This window comes from Camelina sativa, chromosome 16 (assembly GCF_000633955.1).
Source record: "Camelina sativa cultivar DH55 chromosome 16, Cs, whole genome shotgun sequence".
NCBI lineage: Eukaryota > Viridiplantae > Streptophyta > Magnoliopsida > Brassicales > Brassicaceae > Camelina > Camelina sativa.
In genome coordinates this window covers 23178949-23202433 of record NC_025700.1, presented here as the reverse complement: position 1 = coordinate 23202433, position 23485 = coordinate 23178949, and the positions used below count along the sequence as shown (strand labels likewise).

At 30.7% G+C, this 23485-nt stretch overlaps 2 protein-coding genes and 1 pseudogene across 2 annotated transcripts; 2 read left to right on the top strand and 1 right to left on the bottom strand.

Moving 5' to 3' along the window:
* LOC104751980 (wall-associated receptor kinase-like 14) lies at positions 4026 to 6972 on the top strand. Its single transcript, XM_010474038.2, has 4 exons — positions 4026 to 4222; positions 4499 to 5264; positions 5367 to 5438; positions 5528 to 6972. The coding sequence occupies exons 2-4, from the start codon at positions 4538 to 4540 to the stop codon at positions 6787 to 6789; spliced, it is 2061 nt and encodes a 686-aa protein (XP_010472340.1). The 5' UTR covers positions 4026 to 4222; positions 4499 to 4537; the 3' UTR covers positions 6790 to 6972.
* On the bottom strand, positions 10334 to 10981 carry LOC109129643 (POU domain, class 4, transcription factor 2-like). The gene has a single exon (XM_019238153.1). It carries the CDS (start codon positions 10840 to 10842, stop codon positions 10528 to 10530), a length of 315 nt encoding a protein of 104 aa, XP_019093698.1. The 5' UTR covers positions 10843 to 10981; the 3' UTR covers positions 10334 to 10527.
* LOC104753951 lies at positions 18066 to 19722 on the top strand (annotated as a pseudogene).

Sequence of the window (23485 nt, the reverse complement as noted above, 5' to 3'; positions counted from 1 at the left end):
TTGAGAGCGAATCAAGTTAGGTTCATGCAGGTGTTTCATTGACAATTCATTTTTCTCTTCTCGGGCACCTTTCTAAGTTTGCCTTCTAATACAAAGGTTTTTAATAGTCTTTAACGCTCAAGATAGAATCATAGAGTGAGACAATATGAATGGACGGAGAAATTGGTTTGACGAGAGGAAAAGTGATGTTGATTTTCTAGGTTCAGTTGAGAAGTGATCAGAAGTCCATGGCAAGATTAAGAGAGTGAGAAATCAGATTTTCGGAATCTGGTAAGAGCTCTATGGTAGACGGGGATTATATCGGATCAAGAGAAAAATGAGGAGAGGGTGAAACTCCCACATCCCAAGTTCGAGCCTCCTTTATGTTGTTAACAACATCTTATTGGACGTCTGTCAGTTGGGATTCGGTCCAGTTGATTTATTTGGTACTCAAAAATGCAGGTTGTCTGACTACTCTCGAACATTCATTGGAAAGCATTCCAAACTTAGGTTTAGGCAATGTGGTAGCATTTTGGTGTTTTTAAATCCAAAAAATTTTAAATTGTTTTTTTCGGTGAATTTCCGACAACCACAAATTTTTCGACCAAAATTTGTGATTAATTTCCTATTTTTATTTGGTTGGAAATTTTCGAAAATTTTTGACTAATATATTTTTGTTAGAAATTTGTTGGAAATTTGTCAGAAAATAGTTGAAATTTTTTTGACCATCGGATTGGTCGGAAATGGTGGTCAGAAATTAGACTATGTTCTTGTAGTGTATAGGATAATCGAATTAAACTAAATTCCAGATGATCATAAGTCCCAAAGTATATGAGTTTGATATGTTTAAGATTCTCACGATAAAATAATTTTAGTTTCTCTTTTCTCAAGACATTCTAAATCAGTAACTGACGAACACTAATATGTATCGTACTCTCAAAATAGAAAAGTAGAAAAGGATAAGGAAGAACATTGTGGTGTGTGTTGATTGTTGAGAATGAAACCCAAGACTCGAGAAGAGATTACGGCACTTAATCCCTTCTTAGGGGAGGAGAAATATTCCACCATTAATTCCTTCCTAGGTTCGGTAGACATGTACGCTTAAATTTTTTTAAACTTACAACTCTGTCAAGCTTATAATGATCTTGTCATTCCGATAAACGTATTTACCATAATAATCCATAAAATATGGTTGAGGCTTCTAACTCTATAGTGGGAAGAAACAACCAAAACTTGACACATTCCCCAAACTTCCGCATGAGAACATTGAGATAAATCAAGTGTTGAAAAGTACTATCGGGACAAAAAACAAAAATCTCCAATCTTAATCATTGAGTTTTGGTCTTTCCTCTCATCACCGGAATTCAAGCCAATTATTATTAATCATTCCCCCAAATTTCCTTTAAAGTCAAGAAAATAAAATATATCATTGAGCTTTTGGGTCTACAAAACTGATTAATTGGTAATTTATCTGCCCTTTTTCATACTCATATGATAATTCAATATTGTTGGGATTGCTAAAGACAAAACTATCTATCACAACAAATTAATAAAATTCAAATTACCGGGGAATGAATATCAAGGCTTTTGCATTCGTATCGTTTAAAGAGTTCACAGCAACCATGATAGGAAATGTAGTAGAATGATTTAAAAAGTGTTTCTCAATAAATGTTGATTGATTGATAAAAATAAAAATGAAGGAACACCGTCATATGCTCTTCCAATTAAGGCCATAGTATATGTCGATTATGGATTTGAGTTACGTGCACACACTTTCAAACTCATGAATTTACATCAAGGTCACATTTCATAATGAATCAATTCGAATATAAAAATTTGTAAAACGAAATTAACGTTACCGTATTAAAACATGTACGTGTATACGAAGGCACGTATTTATAACTTATGATATTCTTGAGAAAGATAATAGAAGTCAATGGGTGCAAGTAAAGAGGACTTTAACGTCATTTAGAAAATGGATTATACTCCACCGCACACGGCAAGTAATTGTCGATAACGAACAAGGCTCGTGACCGGACGATGATTCGAGCCCGAGAGTCGACATCCACGAACTGACAAATTACTATTAACCCTTTTCTTTTCTTTTCTCCTTTTATCGTACGTAAACCTGAACCAACGATAACACGTTCACACTAAATCTATATTTTTCTCTTTAGTTTTCTGTTTTAAAATTGCTTATGTCATCTTCAGCATATGGTTCATAAATTTGCTTATGTAATAAATTGTTTCTGTGAAGTTTTGTATTGTAGCTCGATACAGTTGTAATACAGATTGTTTAATAAAAGTTTTTAGAAGGAACAAAAAAATCGAATTGTAAAATCTTTTCTTTCTCTCTTATAATTGATGAATATACTAGAGTTGTAATTAGTATAAACTCAATGTATATGCATGAAAACAAAATCTTTAGGATGTTAAGCCAAGAATTTCTAGCTTCTAGAAATGAAATGTTGAGAAATAAACCAAGAAAACTAGAGATTACTTAAATGAGAAAAAGATTATCTGATTCATACTTCTCATCTGTCTTGGATTGGATAAGGATGAGCTTACCAAATAGAAAGAAGATTGTGAAATTAGTATCTTGTCGGTAATTGAATGTTTGTGTACACATGAAGACATGTTTATCAATCTCTAGTTGGATATATTTAGCAAAAACATGAGATAATGCTCAAAAATTTTGATCCATCCATTTGATATCCGGTTATACTGATTCGATCAAATAGTAGTTTTGTCTTTGTTAGGACAAGAAGCACAAAAGACCAAATTTGGTTAGATAACACAAATGACGCAGTTCGAGCGGTTCAACAACTATTGTACGTAACTACTCTGTTTGCTTATTAGAGTCTTAAATATAACTTTTGCCCAACAAAATAAAATATGAGTCTTAAATATGACCACCAATATACTGTAGTAACTGTACTAAAGATATTGTTTCACTTAAAAAAAAAAGATTGTTAAACAAATATTGTTCGTCCATTAATATATTAAGGTGTATATATAGATGAATAATAATAAAAAAAAGAGTTAAAAATGAATTGAATACCATTTAGTTCATTATTCAGTAAAATAAATTGTATCTAATTCATTTCTAACTCAATTTTCTATTTAAAAATTCACAGTTTTTATTATTCATGGTTGTTTATTTTTTCAAAATTTTAGTTAAATGAGTTAAATTCTTTTCAGTATTGGTCTAAAAAAACTTTTTTTTTTGGTATGAAAACCATATAATCAACTATTAAAATAAATAAAATAATATGTACATAATTTTAATGATGACTTTTAGGGTATTTCTCTTTAATAAATTTGATAAGAGTAGAAGTGACCAAGCTTTACAATTGAAAGTCTTACAAGCTAATCAACTATCATCTTTTTTATAAAAACTCCAAAATACATATTTTACTGCTTTCACTAGGAAAATTAACTGAAGTGTTGTTACTTGTTAGAGAGGTTTTGAATTATATATTTCAAAATTCGATAAAACTTACAATATCATTTCTAGAAAAATATTTGTCATAAATTTTTTGTTTAACTGAAAAAATCTCATCATTATAAGAAAAATTAGATATATTTCCACAAATGTTATATAATTTGGATACTTAGCATAAATTTCTCAAATGAGTTTATGTTATAAATTTAAAACGTAGAACAATAATAAGCTATAAGATTAAATTTGTAGACAGATGATAGATAAATTTCAACACTGAATTTACATCATTATCCAATTTTTCTTTCCAAATCAACATATATATATTTTTTTAAACCAATTTTGGGCTACTTGACCAATTGACCCCAAAACCAAAAAAAAAAAAAGGTATAATTATTCGATTCAATAAAAGTGTGTATTTCAATGATAATAAAACCAAAACGACTTTTGAGCATATTGTTATGCTGTCCCGGTCAAAGATATCCCAAGTTGCTCGTTGATCACTGAAGGGTAAATTCGTCATTTCAATTCTCTTCCCACGCATTTTCTCAAGGGCTTTTTCGTCTTTCTAAAAAATAGACATCCACCAGGCCGCGCACGTATCTTCTTCTTCCGTCTTTAATTACTCCCGTGTGATTGTTATTATTTCCGCGATTAGGTGAACGAATCCACCGGAAAAATATATTCCGATCATAACTTCATCGTCGGAGAGAAACTGATATAATTTCGAAGCCTTCTTTTGTATTCTAGAATAATCGAAATCGAAGATGATGAATAGAAGAAACCTCAGAGAACAAGAAGGTACTTTGACTTTCTTATTTTTTGAAAGTCTATAAACATCGGCCATTAATGGAGGAATCAGTTTCTCTCTCTCTCTCTCTCTCTCTCTCTCTCTCTCTCTCTCTCTCTCTCTCTCTCTCTCTGTGTATTTATTTTATTGTGTGTACAGTTGGGGAGAGCTTTGAGAGCTTTTAATAGCTTTCAACTAATTCCAACTGGTTTCTTCGAGGTCTTAGGGTTTTAGCTTCACTACAGAATTGAATTGAATCCCATGGGGTCGTTTTTATGTTTTTGCAGGAAGGTGATGAACGTTGAGATCCGATTATTCAATCAACGATGATGATTTCTTACAGATTGGATTTGATTTTGGTGATCGTAATCGTAATCGGAGCATCCTCCTCTGCTAATTTCACCAAACCTTGTAACAGGAGATGCGGTAGACTGAGTCTGCCTTATCCCTTTGGGTTTTCTCCTGGTTGTGGCATCAAATTCAATTGCTCTGCGGCGGGGAACGCGGAGATCGGAAGCTTTTCCGTTCAAAACGTGACGGAGAACAGTATATTCGTCAGCCTCCCACACAATTGTACTCGGAAGATCGAAGATATGACTCCACTATTCAGCGAGCATTTCGCGCCGACGGTGGAGAACAGTTTCTTAATGGAGGATTGCAAAAAGACAACCGACGGATGCTCCATCAAGCAGAAGTTTTTGGAGGATGTGCTGAAACTGGAAAGCTGTGATTCCACTGGAAACATTAGCTGTTTCTCTTTAGATAGTAACTCGAGTTCGAAAAAGTTTTTCGTTATGAATGAATTGAGGAACAGTACTTGCAGTTTGTTGTTCTCTGCCATAGCTTTCGAGTCTGTAGGTTTGAATGCCGGTATAGCGCTACAGTTTGAGCGAGTTAGGTTAGGTTGGTGGCTTAACGGAGACTGTAAAAGCAATCCTTGTGCGACAAACGCCAATTGTACACACGTTGACACTCCTGATGGAAAGGAAGGATACCGGTGTTCGTGTCACGAGGGTTACCACGGAGATGGATATAACAATATATGCCAGAGAGGTTAGTTAATCTATAGTCTCATTTGTTGTATCTGAGGCTAAGTAGTAAGAACACAAAAGCTTTATTTTTTTTGCTAACTGGTTTCTTCTATACTCTTTGCAGTACTACCGGAGTGCCGCGGTTCAAAGCTCGTCTGGAGACATTGTAGATCGAGTCTTTTTACTATTGTAGGAGGTAACTGTCGCTTTAGTGTTTGTGACATTTTTAGGTTTTGTACTTTATGGATGTTTGACTAGGTTTTATTATTCATTTGCTATGTATAGGAACTATTGGTGGAGCATCTTTGCTAGTAGGCTTGGCACTTTTGTTCTTTTGTAAGCGGAGACGGTCTACTCCCTTGAGAAGCCATTTGAGCGCCAAGCGTCTTTTGTCTGAAGCTGCAGGCAACTCAAGTGTTGCTTTTTTCCCTTACAAGGAAATCGAGAAAGCGACAGATGGGTTCTCTGAAAAGCAGAAGCTAGGAATAGGTGCATATGGTACGGTCTATAGAGGAAAGCTCCAAAATGATGAATGGGTTGCTATCAAAAGACTCAGACACAGAGATTCAGAAAGTCTTGACCAAGTCATGAATGAGATCAAGCTTCTTTCCTCAGTGAGTCATCCGAATCTTGTCCGACTCTTGGGATGCTGTATAGAGCAAGGCGATCCGGTTCTTGTTTATGAGTACATGCCGAATGGAACTCTATCGGAACATTTACAAAGAGATAGAGGGACTGGTCTTCCATGGACCCTGCGCCTTACTGTTGCCACTCAAACAGCTAAAGCTATCGCTTATCTCCACTCTGAAATGAATCCACCGATTTATCACCGTGACATCAAATCTACCAATATCCTTCTTGATTACGATTTCAACTCCAAAGTTGCGGATTTCGGACTCTCTAGACTGGGAATGACTGAAACTTCCCACATATCAACGGCTCCTCAAGGGACTCCTGGTTATCTTGACCCGCAGTATCATCAATGCTTCCATCTTTCTGATAAGAGCGACGTCTACAGCTTCGGTGTAGTCCTTGCCGAGATTATAACAGGATTGAAAGTTGTTGATTTCACTCGTCCACATACTGAAATCAACCTAGCAGCTCTTGCTGTTGACAAAATCGGATCAGGTTGTATCGATGAGATTATAGACCCGATTCTTGACCTGGAGCTCGACGCATGGACTCTCTCATCGATACACACCGTGGCTGAGCTCACATTTCGATGCTTGGCTTTCCACAGCGACATGAGACCGACTATGACTGAAGTAGCAGACGAGCTTGAACAGATACGGCTCAGCGGTTGGATCCCAAACATGAGTTTGGATTCACTGAACGGTTCTCTCCGGTCATCTGATCAGGGAAGCGAAAGATCGACTAGAAAACCATCAACAGGAAGTAGAAGAGTCATTATCCCTCAGAAACAACCCGAATCCCTCGCTTCCGTCGAAGAGATTAGCGATAGTTCACCTGTCTCAGTTCAAGATCCTTGGTTAAGTGCACAGAGCTCACCTTCGACAAATACATTATTGGGTAACATTCCCAGATGATAATGAAGATCTTGGAACACTTTTACCAGACTTTCTTGTTTATAAATATAAGTCCCTCTACGTGTAGCTTTTACATCATTCAGTGTTCATAATGTTAAGTAGAGATATTAACAATGAAGAAAACAGGTTTATGCATGAGTGATATAATGTTAACGATCTTGAAACAAGATCTTTCAATCAGTACCACATTAAGTTTAGTAAAATCTTCTGATCTAAGGTATCTTACATATCTCTACCGTAAACAAATTAGTGGTTATATTATAATGATGTTTTTGGTTGACTTAAGAAACAGATTAATTTAATTGAAAATTGTTCTGATTGAATTTGAGATAGGATTTGAACGCGTTTTTAGATATTAGTGTCTTGATGAGTTGCTAACGAACACGGAAACTAATACATGTAAATCCATTCATTTTTTTTCTTCCTTTTATAATGTCTCAATTATAAAATGAGTTTGTCCCTAAAAAAGAAAGTTTATAGCATGAATTAGTTAGCCAACCACCATTATTACTCTACACCTATGTGGAGTAGGAATCAACTACAAAAAAAAAAGGGATTTTGATATTATCGTTACTTGTCTTAAGTCGTTAGTAGAGTCGATTTGGCATTAGACAACAGTCAACAAATTTGACCAAAAACGTAATGTTACTCTTATTAGATAAAGTTTACTCATCAAAAACATTCCCGGAAATTAGGAATAAAAATGACCTAGCTTATTTAGAAACATGTGATAACATATGTTATTGACCGACTATTATATAGCAGGATATTTAAGTTTATAACACCTTAATCCGAAATTCAGATTTAATCATTAAAACATGTTAAGAATCGGTATTCTTGTCACTAGAATTACTAATGGGGGATCTAATGTTGACAAAGTTAGATTTTTTTTTTTTTTGTGGTAAGTAGAATTTGAAAACTAAAACTAATCTCTGATTACATATTAAACTGGTATTCTTACCATTAAAAACGTAATTAGTGTGTTCATATTCATATTATTATTGGACCGACCCAAGTTTTAAATCTCTTGCTCATAATCTTCATCGGTTGGTTCCCAATTTATTTTTTTTCTGTTGTGAGCTCAATTTTTATTTCTAGCTAACTGTTTTTTTTTTTTTTTGTCAAACATCGCAAACTGTTTTATTGTTGTAATGTAACAACACAACACAACTCTATAATAGTTTATTGTCCGTTTATATTCCATGTTGATGAAGATGGCGTCATGCAGCATTGGATGTTGGGCCTCGGAAATATATCAGTATGACAATTTACTTACTATATCCTGTATGCATTTTGAAGCCTAACAAAGTAAGTAGAAATTACTTTAGATTACTATACCCGGCCGATTTAAACTTTGTAAACTTTCTTTTTGTACTCACGTAATTATTTTTTTTTATCTTCTAATGAGATATTTATTGTGACTAGTCAATACCAACTGTTCGAGTCTTAACTCTTGGAATTTCCATTAAATAAAAATATGAAGTTTTGATAACTTGTAAAGAAACTAAAGTAACTCAAAAAGTGGCAATAATTGCATTATTTGTACCGTATGATGATTTATCTTATGGATATAGATAGGTACCCGATTTTATTATTAGGTACAATTTCTCAAAATATTAGATATCGTTTATCAATCCATCACGGCACCAAAAAGTCTATATTCCACTATCATTTCGCTGAGGTAACTTTTTTTGCTGACATTTATCAAAATCTTTTTAGAAAACAGTAATAATGAAACAGTATGTTGGCCCAAAAGCTACAGTAAATATTCTCTACCAATCAATATATATATATATATTGCTTAAGAAACATTAGAAATAATATTCGCAGGCAACTAAACACTTTTTAGTTGATGTAAATATCACTATGTATATTAAACAGTAGGTTGGCTAAAAACACTACTTCTTCTGTTTTATCAAAAAAAAATATTTAAAATTTTTTATATTTATTTAACAAAAAATGTTATTCCACATTTTCAATATAATTTTTACACTGTTTTCTAATTTATTTTTAATCCAAAATTACTTTTCATTGAATTTAAATTATAAATCACTTATTAAATGGTATGTGTGTTATGTATCAAAATAATACTTTATGTGGAACGGAGGGAGTATTATATACTTTTCATTTTTTCCATTTAAAGTTTTGTTATTGTAAATTGTTTTGTCAACACAATCGGATATAAACGTTATTTTCCCAAATATACCTTACGTAAGGGCAATAGTAGACATTAGCAACACAAAGCAAAAAAAATATTAAACCAAAATGAAGAGAACACAATCTTAAACTAATTAAGAACAAGAGAAAACAAACCTTAAGAATTACATTACTACATTGCTAATGGTATTTATAAAAGATGTGTACGGCCAACCCAAAAATTACATCTCCTTTGTCGAACCAATCTTTCAAAACCAAAAAACAAAAACTTTACCAAAATCACTAAATGTACCTCAAACATGCTTCCGGATATGAGGACGAAAACTGATGTGCCTAACTACACTAGCTCTAGATAGTCCATTTACTAATCATCCCTTGAATATATTAGAGAATTAAGAGAAAATATTACTATTTTCTTTTAAGTAATGACGCAAAATGGGTTCCATTTTTGAAATTGATTTTCATGCTTCTTTCTTAAATTTGATTTATTTTGATCTTATATAATCTGGCTTAAATACTAAAATAGAGCCCAATAAATCCTACCTAACCTACTACACCTTTTAACGGTACCTACATTTATACTTTGTCTCATAAAGATTGATGTTTTGGGATATTTTTTTGTCCCACAAAGATTGATGTTTTGTAAACTTTAAGAACTAATCATTATTGTTATTGGTTTAAAATTAAATAATATCTCTTTATTCAAAAAAAAAATATATTTAAACTTAGTAATCATTGTAATCTTAAAATGTGTAAAAGCTTATAAACATCAATTTTTTTGAGACATAGAGAGTAAGACTTTTCTCTGTGTTCCGTTTATAATCTTCTCATAAACTTTAAGAAATTATTAGATATATTTTTTACTCGAGTTAGATATTTAATTTATATGCTTTTGATACACGTCCTTACTTTTGTGGATCCTATCAAAGATTATATTTGCACACAATCAATCATTTTGAGTTGTGTGTAACCTTAGATTTTTTTTATTATTTTTTAACCTTTTCTGGATGTTGATCCTTCATTATTGCCGGTATACATGTAATACCTAATCATTTACCATTTATCATAATCCGAGGTAATGATGTATGCAAGATATTTTCTTATACAAGATATGTATGCAAATATCTACTTTTAGCTTTGTAACTCAGTTAACTAATTGAAATCAACGTACTGGCCATTATTTAGTCTAACTAAGTGCCTAATTCTAACTCTAGTTGTACACGTCAAGAAAAAACATGGAAGATACGACATAAAGTTAATGTAGATCTCTATATGTAATCACGCGCGTAGTTAAGCCTAAGAGTGCTATGGAATATATATGATTTCTTATTTATTTTTGGTAATTAAAACATCTTGTAAATTTTGCAAGCGCAAGTTAACAGTGGAAATATAAACTATGAAAGGACAACAATTATTGAGAGGCATAACCACAATGGCACAATCTACTATTTAGTATTTACAGTATGAGAAAACAGCATGACTCATATAACCTCATTAGGTCTCGACAACCTTTGGTCAATGGAACAACGTAGGCAAGAGAAAAGGAGAAATAGAAATCAAGATTAAATAAATTCGAATTTGTCAGGTCTTGATAGAGTGGCCAACACCGGGGCTGTGACCTGGTTCAGTAGGCCGGAAAGCATCAACACCATAAATATCATTGCTCCTCCTCGTCATGATGCTTCGTTGAAGATCATCTGATTCATTGAGAGTGTCCTTGTGATGAAGATGATGATGATGGTGATGGTGATGGTGATGGTGATGGCTTGAACGTTTCTTACATGAATAATCTTCTGGATGATGACACATCAAACGACTACCTTGCGCCTCGTTGGTGAGTACGCAGAAAATTAGAATACTAAGGAAAAGGTAAATTACACGACGGGTCTTTGCCATATCCAGACTAGAAATATATATATAAAAATATAATATATGTTTTTGTTTACTTAGGTTTAAAAGTCTTTGATCGTAAGTAGTGAGTAATATAGATGTATTATGAAAGGTTTAAAATAATGATCATTTAAGAGTTTTGAGATTGAATCTGCGGCTATTTAAAGACAAAGTGGACTTTAAATGATTGACTCCGATGTTCCTAAGTTATTGATGGAAAACGACCGTACCCTTTACTGTTCGTGGAGCATGCAAGACCCCATATATATATGATTATTATTGTAATCTAGGACTTATATATTTATTGTATGCATAAATATTTTATTCTCGTACCATTAAATTTTGGAACATTTTTGTTAATGAGTACATTATTTTATTTGAATGACATATTGTTCTAAGTTATTCGATGTGAATCTATCTGTGGGTTTAAGCAGAGTATTTGATGCCCATGTTTATATATTGAAAATATACAAAATTAAACTATCTTCTTCTCCGTAGAATTTTGCATGACGATAACAAAATCATGCCAAAGCCTTTCTAAAAGCTTTCAATAGAAAGTAACCTCAATAGAAATGTGTAGTAAATGTATATCCAAGAAGATCAAGCTTTGTATAGTAAAAAATTGGGGTCTATTAGACTAAAGTTTATATAACCCCAATTTTTAGTCTATACAAATTTTTAGTATAAACTTTAGTGTAATAGACCCTAATTTTATATTAGAGTTAAAAATTGGGGTCTATTAAACTAAAGTTTATATTAGACTAAAGTCTACGAGAAAATACGGGAAAATAAAACTTTTTTAATATAACTTCTTTATAATAAATAATTGTTTGGATTCTTTGTCTTATTATGATATTTCTGTGTTTTTAAATATATATTTTTTTCCTTTTCCTACCTCTTTTTCGTCCGAACTTTCGCCATATACATTAATTCGCTCCGTTACCAAAGTTTAAGGCAATGATAATAGTTAAGAATTTAGAGTTAAGGTTAAAGAGATCAAAGTTAACTGATCATCTTTAGAATCACTAATAAAGGTATAAAGAGACTATCTAAATTGGGCTACACACCTAAAAATTGCCCCTTTTCATTTTTTTTGCCCCGTATTTGTTTTTCAAAACATTTCAGATTTTAGGTCTTTGACCTCTTCGAGTCGGGATCAGAGTAGGCTAAATTAGTCTTTTTCCCATGACCGATGTTTGGAAACTCGTGACTTTATAGAATGGGCAACTAGCTAGTACAGTACCGGTTAAATTATTGATACGGGATAGTAAACTCACACACACACTTAATATGTGACAAAAAAAAAAAAAAAAGGATACGAAACGATACGTAGGAATATGATACAAAGTAGTGAAATCGTATTGTTTTAAGAAAGGCTGAGACATAAACATGTGAAAAACTGAAAAGGAGTGGTGGTTTTACGGGGGAAAAGAGGTTGTAATGGCTTAAGATGCACACTCTATGTTACTTCGTGTTATATATATATATATATATATATATATATTATTATTTATGATATTAATTGATGGTTAATATTGATGTTCAGACTCGCCGCAATGAAATGAAATGTTCGATATTCAGGGAAAGTTGTAAGCATTTGCATGTTAGTTTGGCCTCCCTGTCTAATATTCTCTCTTTTTTGTTTATTTCTTTTGCTAAACTAAGTCTCCCAAATTATTTGAGATTTTTAATTTTCAATAATAATAATGAGACTTATTAGACAAATTAGTTTCTCATATATATTATTTGAATAGTGATTACTTTCTTTGAAGTGAAATGTTATAAATAATGTCAACTTTGACGAATATGAGTATTTAATTAGCACAAACGATAGAGATATACATGAAAATCAAATGTAGTCTAAAACTCTTTAATTACACATATCGTATACCACAATCCTAATACTTACCCTTAAATTGGATTATTGTTTAAATATGGTAATTAGATTATAATAGGATCGTTTTTACATTGAAAAGTCTTTGAGAATGATGACACAAGTCACAACACACAAAACAAAACAATGCTACTCGAACTCAGGTGGGTTGGAGAAATTAAAACCGGTTTTCAAGCTAGGGTCTTGAGCCTAAAAAGCTTTTGGATCACCCTGATATCATAAAGAAAAAAGAAAAAAAATTACAATACACAGCCTTCTAGTATGCTTTTTCGGATCTGCATCTTTATCTTTTTACTAGGTCCTTCCGTTGCGTTGTGGTGTAGTTGACACTTTCTTGATTTTTTTTGGTATTTTTTCGTTTTCTCTTTTGTATTATTTCGTTTTAATTAGGCATATACAAGCTTTGCAGCCACTTGTATTTATATAATATATGTTTATACCATTTCGTTTAGATGTGTACAATTGTGACACTTATTTTTTATGAATTATGAGGATGTTGTTTCTTGCTTTTGAGGATCAAATCTTATAATTGACTGATATTGTTCTAAGTACATTTATTGTATTTTAGATTTTCTAACTAACTGCTTATATAAACCCTTCATACGTTGATGTTACAATAATAAGTTATTTTAAAAAAAAATTACTTTCCGTGTAAGTGATTATGTTTGTATGCCCATGTTTTGGTCTAATATCAATAAGATCGTTTCTGTTTTTCTTTAGTTGGCTTTGAAACCAATTTTGAGTTAAGCAAATAATGGGTTATGGTGTTAATAAGTAATATAAATTCTTATGTATATATATTGTATATCTGTGACTATAAGTTTAGCTAACTAAAAAATTCTGTAATATTTAAATATAATCTTGAACATATATATATATATATATATATTGTGGGAGGAATGTATGGAATTATTAGATAGAAGTTATTTTGAGTTAAATGACCTTTTATGCTTTTAAAGTGAGTTAAATATTAATAAATTTTTATATGTGTCTTGAATTTTTTTTAAAGGAATACCAAGTGTTTCCTTCCAAATTGAAGTGACATAGTATTTTAGTTTTCTTATATGATTTTATGAACTTCAATGTAAAGGTTTTTCAAAGTAATTATAAGTACACTCACACTGATTGAATTATAAAATTTGGAGAAATGTTTATTTCGATTAATCATCTGCTCTTTTAAATATATTAAATAAGTATGTTATTGTTCCTACAAATAGGACAACATATATTACAGTTTAACCATGCAGTTAAGCAATGGAAATGTCGAAATGGAACTTGTGATTGCAAGAAAAAATGCGTATATATATTATGTTACACATTGATCATTTAAAAATGAATAGAAACATCTAATTCTCAAATGAAGTTGATTTTAATTTAACTATGCAAATTTAAAAAATAAATATGAATAGATTAGAAAGGCAAGAAATATAAAAGAAATATTTTCTTTTTATATAAATAAAATAAAATTTGAAAACAATGTTAAATATATATAATACTTTCTAAATTAAAATATAGAATCAAACTCTTACAAGTTACAACACATATAAGATATAACAACATTTGATATTGGTGGGAGAGGAGGAGAGAATGATTACTATAAGATGGTAATCCAAATTAGATAATGGAGATGAATCTTTAAAAAATAGAACAATGTAAAATATATATATATATATATATATAATACTTTCTAAATTAAAATATAGAATCAAACTCTTACAACACATATGAGATATAACAACATTTGATATTGGTGGGAGAGGAGGAGAGAATGATTACTTATAAGATAATAATCCAAATTAGATAATGGAGATGAATCTTTTAAAATAAGAACAATGTAAAATATATATCATGTAGTCTCTAAAATTAAAATTTAGCATTAACAATTTACAATGATATTTCATTTTTTTTTTACAACCCATACAACAAAAATAAGAAATCAAAAATAACAAAAAAAAATGAAAAATGATTTGAGGTATTGTAGAAGAGAATGAGAGAATGTGAAAATGAGATAGTAAAAGAATGTCAATATGAGAGAATGATAGATTGAGAGAATGCTTATTTATATGATAAGAAATGATGGAAGTTACATTTAGAACTATGGAGTTACAATAGTAATTTATTGTGTTTGAATAAAATTGAGTGGTAGAATATGATTAATGCATAATTTATTTTATTTTCAGTTATAATTTTATTTTAATGTGTGAGTTAAATGTATTGTGTTTATTGGATCTTAAATATTGTTTAAAGCAATTAGAAAGCAAATAAAAAAATAAAAAAAAAATAGAAAACATTAAATGAAAATCAACCAATAAGGAGAGACCAAAACCTTACTTTTATATATATGATATATTGCTTTAAACTTTGAAATGAGAAATATATTATAAACAATAATTTTACATGAGAAATATATTAATTTAGCCAACCAAAATATGAATATAAGTTTAGCCAACCAAAATAAATAAAAAATATTAAAATTTAACCAAAAATAATTTCTCTTGAAAGATAATAAGTTAGTAGGAGGAATGAATTAATGTACAATTATTGGATAGGAGTTACATTTGAGTTAAATGGAGTTACATGCCATTAATTATAAATAAATATTTTAACTTTTTATAACCTAAAATAAAAGGAATACCAAGTGGCCGAATCAAAATTCACATGATTTGGTTGTTTGTTGATATAAACTCAACACTTACACATAATATTTCAAAAAAAACAAAAACTAAATTAGTTTTAAAGTGACAAACTAAAATAGTTTTCTTATAAAACTATATGAATTCTTCAATCTCAATAATTTTTAAAACCCCAAGGATAACTTATATATATATTTTTTTCACTCATCAATTTAATTTATAGTGTTATATTTCATACTAATGGTTTCATCTTTAGAGAATTTAGTTAAATGGTATTTTTAAAATTATATTTTATTTTTATATTTAAGTTCCAGTTGAATATAATTTATTTTTTGGATCATTTTTTATTTTGATTAAACACACAAAAACCATTTGTTTAATTATGTTATTTTTGTTTTCAAAAACCTAAAATCATAAAATATATTTATTATATTGATCTTTGCAGATTTATCAATTGGATCACAAAACAAAATAGTCTTTATAAATAGAGTTGATAGACTTACAAAACAAAATAGACTTTATAAATGGATAATTATATTGATCTTTATAAATTATTAAAAATGATACATGAATATGTGAGATAACCAGAGACATAATAGATAATTAGATATGAATCATTTCAACTTCATGATCTTATTGTGTGGTGAATATTGTAATAAAGTATGAAAATAATGACTTATAAGATGTTAATATAAAATAGAAAATGGAGATAAACCTTTTAAAAGATTAAAAAAAAAATATAAGATATATATATCATACAAACTCTAAAACTAATTTTTTACAATGATATTTGATTTGATTTTTTATAATCCATACAACAACAATAACAAAAAAAATACAAAAAAAAAAGAGACTTGAGAGTAGTGGAAGAAGATGAGAGAATGAAAGAGTGATAGACTAATAGAATAAGATAATGAGTATTTATAGAAAGAGAAATGATGAAAAATTACATTTAGAAAAATGATAGTTACAATTCTAATTTATTGTTTTGTTTTAATACAATTGATTAATACAACTTAGTGGAGAAATAAAGTTAATGCATAATTTATAGAGGGAATTTATATGATTTCAGTTTTATATTATGTGAGTTAAATATGAAAATTAATTATATTTAAATTTGTGTTTTAATATAAATATTTTTTTTGTTATAATTGCATTGTCAAGTGGACTAATAAGGAGAGAGTGAAACCTTACTTTTATATTATGATTACTTTTATATTATGATTACTATTGTATGCACTTTCTATTATTTGGGATTGACATTGTTTCTTGGGCTTTAAGGTTTTTTTTTCAGCACCTTTTGTATATAACCTCCAAAATTAATTGAAAAAATGTTAACTAATAATTATACGATCTCTAATTTTTTTTTTGTGGTAAATAAAACAATGCATATTAAAATTTGGAGAAGACAAATGATTGTACAATACTTTTAACTCTAATTCAAAACATATAACTTTGAGTTGCATGTTTTGTCAACTCTAATCCACTAACTAAATTGGAGACGATATTTTCACTATTTGGGAAGATGTTACCCAATCATTGACAAAAATATGACCACTCATTGCATGATTTTGGTAATATATTATGTTTTAGTTACTATTTTATTTTCAAATACTTAAGTGTTATTTTATTTAATTTAAACATTTAAAATTTAATATAAAGTTACAAAAATTAAATTTTTAGTATTTTTATATTTAATCCATGATAAAAACTATTATTATAATATTATAATTTTTATCAAGTAAAATAACTCTTACAACTAATTTTTAAAAAATATATTTTATTTGTTTTAAGGAATTAAAGAATCTTTAACGTAGTAAAATATTATTCGAGAATGTTCAATAATTTAATATTAATGTTGTTGACAAAATGATGATTTAATATTTAATCTGTGATGTAACGCGGAGTTATTTTTTTATTTTTTTTATTGTCTATCTAAACTCATCTATATAAACCGTTCAGTGATAGCTTTTATTTTTCTGTAAGAATAAATATTTATGATATTTTAAATCTTAAAAGTTGAAACTTTATTATATTCAATATAATTAAACGGGTACAACTAAAGAATTGAATCATTCGGATAAGCTAAGTTGCGCCAAAGAAAAACCTATCTTCCACAACTCAGTGTTATAAGCAATTATTGTACTTAAGTGGGTTTATATAATTTTTACTCGTTTGACCTGAAATCCATTTATATCCCTTTTGCTCTAACGAGTAACAGATTTGAAATCTAAATGTGATCACAGACGCGCATTTTATATTTTTGGTTTCACGTTCTTTTTACCACAATTGATAATAGGTTGATGAATTTGCGTCTCCTTTATTAGCAGAACTGATATAAACTGCATATGTATAGTAGGAAAGTGGTTGGCTCATTCAATTTCAACTTTCACAAGTCATTTTAAATCAAGGAATTCAAATTATATGGGAATTATTTAATTGGCTATATTTCAATTTAAAACTGTCACACCACACAGTCGAATTAAATCTTGTGTCGGGACTATTTTTATGTTGGGGATATGATAATAACTAATTTCGATTTACGAACTTTTAATGACTGAAGAGAGACGAGAGTGGTAAGTAAGATGTGTGGTAGAGAGAGTGAGTGAGTTCGTGGAGTGAATAAGTTTGAATACATTTGTTGACACTTATATAAGTCTACTTCGTATGTGAAAACTCTGTAAAAACAGCATTCACGTCTTCTTAAACAATTGTTATCACACATATATAGTTGAAAGATGGATATGGAATCTTCTTCACCTTCAAATCCAATTCATGTGATGCTCGTCTCATTCATAGGAGAAGGCAGCGTCAGTCCTCTTTTTCGTCTTGGCAAGCTAATCGCTTCAAAAGGACCACTCGTTACCTTCGCCGCTCCGGAGTTTTGGTTGAGTAAAATGAGACAAGCCAACAAGATCGTCGACAGTGAGCTTACACCGGTTGGTTCTGGTTCAATACGATTTGAATCTTACGACAAAGACTGGACAGAAGAAGATGCCCAGAAAGGTGATATCCCTTATTACATGTCACATCTCGAGAATATCGGAAAACGTGACCTGTCTGAACTCGTGAAAAGATACGAGGAAAAGAACGAGCCCATCTCGTGTTTGATCAATCATCCCTTCATTCCATGGGTCTGTGATGTGGCGGAAGAGTTCAACATTCCTTGTGCACTTCTCTGGGTCCAGTCTTGCGCTTGTTTCTCTGCTTATTACCATTACGAAAATGGCTCTGTTTCTTTCCCGACAGAAAAAGAGCCTCAGCTTGATGTTAAGCTCCCTTGCGTTCCTGTCTTGAAACACGACGAAATCCCTAACTATCTCCATCCTTCTACTCAATTTTCCGAATTGCGACAAGCGATTCTTGGACAATTCAAGAATTTGAGGAAGCCCTTCTGTGTTCTTTGATGCCATGGAACAAGAAGTGCTCGACTACATGTCTACTTTATGTCCAATCAAAACTATTGGACCAGTTTCCATATTCGCTAAGGAAGTGACCTTTGTTGTAACTGCTGACATGTGCAAACCATCGGATCAATGTCTCGACTGGTTAGACTCAAGACCAAAATCATCTGTTGTCTACATTTCTTTCGGGACGGTTGCATACTTCACGCAAGAACAAATGGAAGAGATCGCTCAAGGAGTTTTGAATTCTGGTTTATCGTTCTTGTGGGTGATTAGACCTCCACTAGAAATACTAAAGCTCAAGACTAATGTATTGCCTCAAGGACTACTAGAGGCGACTAGTAAAGGTAAAGGAAAGATTGTGGACTGGTGTCCACAAGAGCAAGTCTTGGCTCATCATTCAGTAATGTGCTTTGTCACTCATTGTGGATGGAATTCGACAGTGGAAGCTCTGTCTTTTGGAGTTCCGGTGGTTTGTTTACCGCAATGGGGAGATCAAGTCATCAATGCGGTTTATCTCATTGATGTTTTCAAGAAGGGAGTTAGGCTTGGGCGTGGATCCATGGAGGATAGGGTTGTAATGAGGGAGGAAGTGACAGAGAAGCTTTTGGAAGCGACAATTGGGGAGAAAGCGGAGGAGTTGAGGAAGAACGCTTTGAAATGGAAGGAAAAGGCAGAAGCCGCAGTGGCTCCTGGAGGATCATCAAATAAGACTTTATGGGAGTTCATGGAGAAGTTAGGTGTGGGAGTTTAAGAGGTTATTTTCCTTAATTCGCAAGAAAAGCCTAATATGTATGCATAATACTATAGAGCCATTTGAAAGTGAGCCTTGCATATTATAGCCCATGGTGGGTGGGGGTTTAGTAGATTTGGCGGACCCGCCAACAAACTAACACTGTAATATGGTTCATGTGTTAATTTTAAGAGTTTACTATGAGTAGAATTGTAATTTTTAGGAAAGTAATAATGTAATCTATATAATATTAATAATTTGAATAAATGCGAATAACAATTAGATATTTTGTCGTAATTTTTCGTAAAAAAATTTTTTTTTTTACAAAAGATTTTTTTGGTTATGTCTCTTTATAAAATAGTGTATGTTCATTGTAGAGTTGTGTTTTACAAACAGTTCTGTCTATTCAGTTGTTTACATTTTTTATATTTTAATATATTTTTTAATCTTTTTAGAAACTTCCAAACTTTCTTTTTGTCACAACTTTTTCATAATATGATAAATTAAAATGATTTGAAAGTCGATCTTCAACATCATTCTCTGCTCTTTAAATTATTTATAAACATACATCATTTTAAATTTCAAGAAATTCCACTCATTCTTATCTAACTAAATATTTTTGGAATGACTATAGTAATATAGAACTTTACAATATAACATTTTAATGAAGATGCCAACAATTTTTTCTCCAGATTTGGATATATTATGTAGTAATTTTTTTTTCTAACAATTTTGTATGGCAATAGTGATACTTTCTATTTAAAAGCATTATAAATGAGTTGCATACATCATAATTTGGTTGCATTAACATAATGTTCAAATTTGCAAAGATCACAGATCAAATCCAAATTCGTTTCAATTTAAATTGTCAAATTTTAAAACACAATTCAAATAACTATGAAGTTAGAAAGCTGAATGGACATTAAATGAGTTCATTTTTGGATTCAAATAATTAAATGTTTTAAAACATACTACTTTATAAACCTTATAATTTTTTATAAATTAAGACTTAATGGGTATATTTTTGAAGTTAGAAAGCTGAATAGACATTTTCGAAAACAAAAGGCTGAAATGAATATCTTTGAAAATATGCACACTAAAAAGGACATTTTTCAAAACAAAAAGAAATCTATTATTCTAGGTAAACTCAACCATAACAACAACCATCCAAAACTAAATCAAACATCTTTCAACTGTGATGGGTATAAGAAAGTGTTATTGGTGAACTAACTTTAGTGCAGTGGTCAAAGGTAAGTCCTTAATACACAAGGCACCATCACACCAGAAATCAAGTCCCGCTCCCTACGAATGTAGGAATTAGACTAATGGACCGATCTGTTGTGGTCTAATGTTGACAAAAAAAATGCTACTGGATTAAGAATAGAGTGTGATGGGTATAAGAAAATTGCATTTTAAGTTTTCAACTGTGTGCATCTTTTATTACACTTCATATATATAGTGGAATCTGAACTTTATTCTAATTGGCTCCTGCCTTTTCGGAAGTCCCTTGAATGGACCTACTTAGTTTATGTGCACCACTATATAATAACTTAATGCAATCTTTATTCAATAGATTAAAATCCTAATGATTATAAGAAAATTATACTAAAAAAAAATTAGTTGGCTACTGTAAATGAGAGGAGGCCATATATGATATTTGGTGTTAGATAATCTCATGCGCCACCAAATTATATTTGATTTGCAAGGCTGTTTTGTGCATTTGCCACCGTTGAGTTTTTTATATTCAAAAGCACTTTTAAGTACAAAGTACGATTTCATCATTTAATATTGGAGTGTGTATTGTGGAATATGTTTGACCCATTTATCAAATAAATTGAAATATGTAGTACAGAATACAATATTGATATAAGACTTTGTATTGACTAATAGTCATATATACAAATGTTGTGTATATTAAATTTGATGTTGAAAATTACTTCGTTAAACCGATTTTGGCTCAAAGTGATCGATTATGACATTTAGGTCGTCGAAATATGTTGCAACATAAACTAATCTACGGTAGTGCCATAGTTGAAAGAATTCATCATATCATGTTTGAAGACTAGCATTCGAGTTCTCCAAGTTCGATTTCAATCACTGTATGTTGCAAAACTAGAAAGAAAGTGGCTCTTCTTCTCTTTGGGGTGTTAATGTCGTTCTTTAGTTCTTACATACCCCCAATTCACAAGTGGCAAGTCTCGAGAGAAGAATAAAATGTTCTTTTAGTACAATGTTATTCCTTTTAACCTTCAATCTCTTCTTTATATTTTTCATCTATATATGATTTTTCTTTTCATTACAAATAAATTTTTTTATCTCATGACAAAATGGTATAAAATTTTAAACAGTCAAATGAAAATGGTAGTAATTAAAATAGTTTAAACGATACGAAATAGTAGTTAAGAGAAAAGCTTCTATTTTGATATCAGAAAAGCTATCTTCGGAAATCTTTTAGTATTACTGCAGCAGTACTAGCTTTACTAAATTACCATTCAAAGCTAGCCAAACTAATTTTCAGCGACACATAGAAATAGGACACAGATTCCTTTACCTTTACGCATAGTTTGAAACACGGTGAACGACTTCATAAACAATGTAACTATTAATAATTTTATCCATACCACGTTGTATTCGCACCACATGAATGATTGACAACTTTACTTTTAGAACTAAAAATTACGACGATTAGTTTAACCTAAATTCAAGAATCTTGAAGTATGTTGAGGAAGATATATAAGAAAAAGAAGGAGAAAAAATGATATAAATGAAGTAATATACGAAATGAACGCAAAGGGTTACTGACATGATTATGTCCTTTCTTTTAGCCGGCCACATAATATTTTAGTTAAGCGTACTAGTACTACGACTATTGAACAAGCATCAAACAAGAAAAAAGGAGTACTACTAATTAATAAATGAAACGAACACGATGCTAATATATAATCCTCCTACTGGTTGTTGAAGCCTACGAAATAATTTTAGCTGCTAGACTGAGAATCTTTTAAGCACTATTCGAATCTCACTCACCATCTGAAATTACTTTATGTTTTATTTATCATTGTACTTAACGCTTTTTGGTCCAAGACCATTCAATTAATAAAGAAATCCCATGATATTTGGTTTCTTTGTGTACGGTTAGCTTTTACAAATGTATATAGAATTGCCGCATGTATAGCTTACCTACCATTTCAAGCTCAAGTTGAGCATTCTATAATAAACAAAAGAAAGGACTCTAGACACACTTTCATGTAATTCAGTAAAATCTCTATGATCTTGTAAAGTTCCCGATCGATTTGGTCCCTCTATTTTCTGTCCATTTTACTAAATCTACATTTATTGGAAGATCACTTCGCTAATTTAAAAAAACACACATACATTAATTATTAACTTATTATGTAGATGACTACAACACACAAAATATACTAGTTTTCCCGAATAACATCCATATACTACACAATGTTTTTTCAAATCATACTTGTTCCACTCAATTTTTTGTTTTCTTAATTTAACATACAAAAAAATAACTTGTAACTACACTAAATTCGTAAACTAGTTCGATTTTTTTTTCTTTTGTCAAACACTAGTTCGAGTTTTGAAGATCGTTAAAACCAGAATATTTCCGTTTTGAAACTCTTAGCCACTACTAATTAGCATTACTTCACTTAGGAATGTAATTTTATTCTTGTTGGAAATGTTTCCACGTCTTGTGTCTTCTTGAAATCAAATAATTTGATGATTCCGGCCAAGATTCTATATGATCATTCGGAAAAATTCATTGTCTTCTCATTCATGGTTGTTGCCATAACGTATGTTTTAAATGCCTTTAAATACTTAAAATTCTTTCCAACCAAATAAAATCTTGGTTGATAACGCTTTTAAGTAAAAAGTTTTACATGTATAACAATTTGCGATAAGCCGACATGGCACTGGCTTCCGGGCACACGGAAACCAAAGAATGAAATCCAATCTCGATCAGATGAGGATT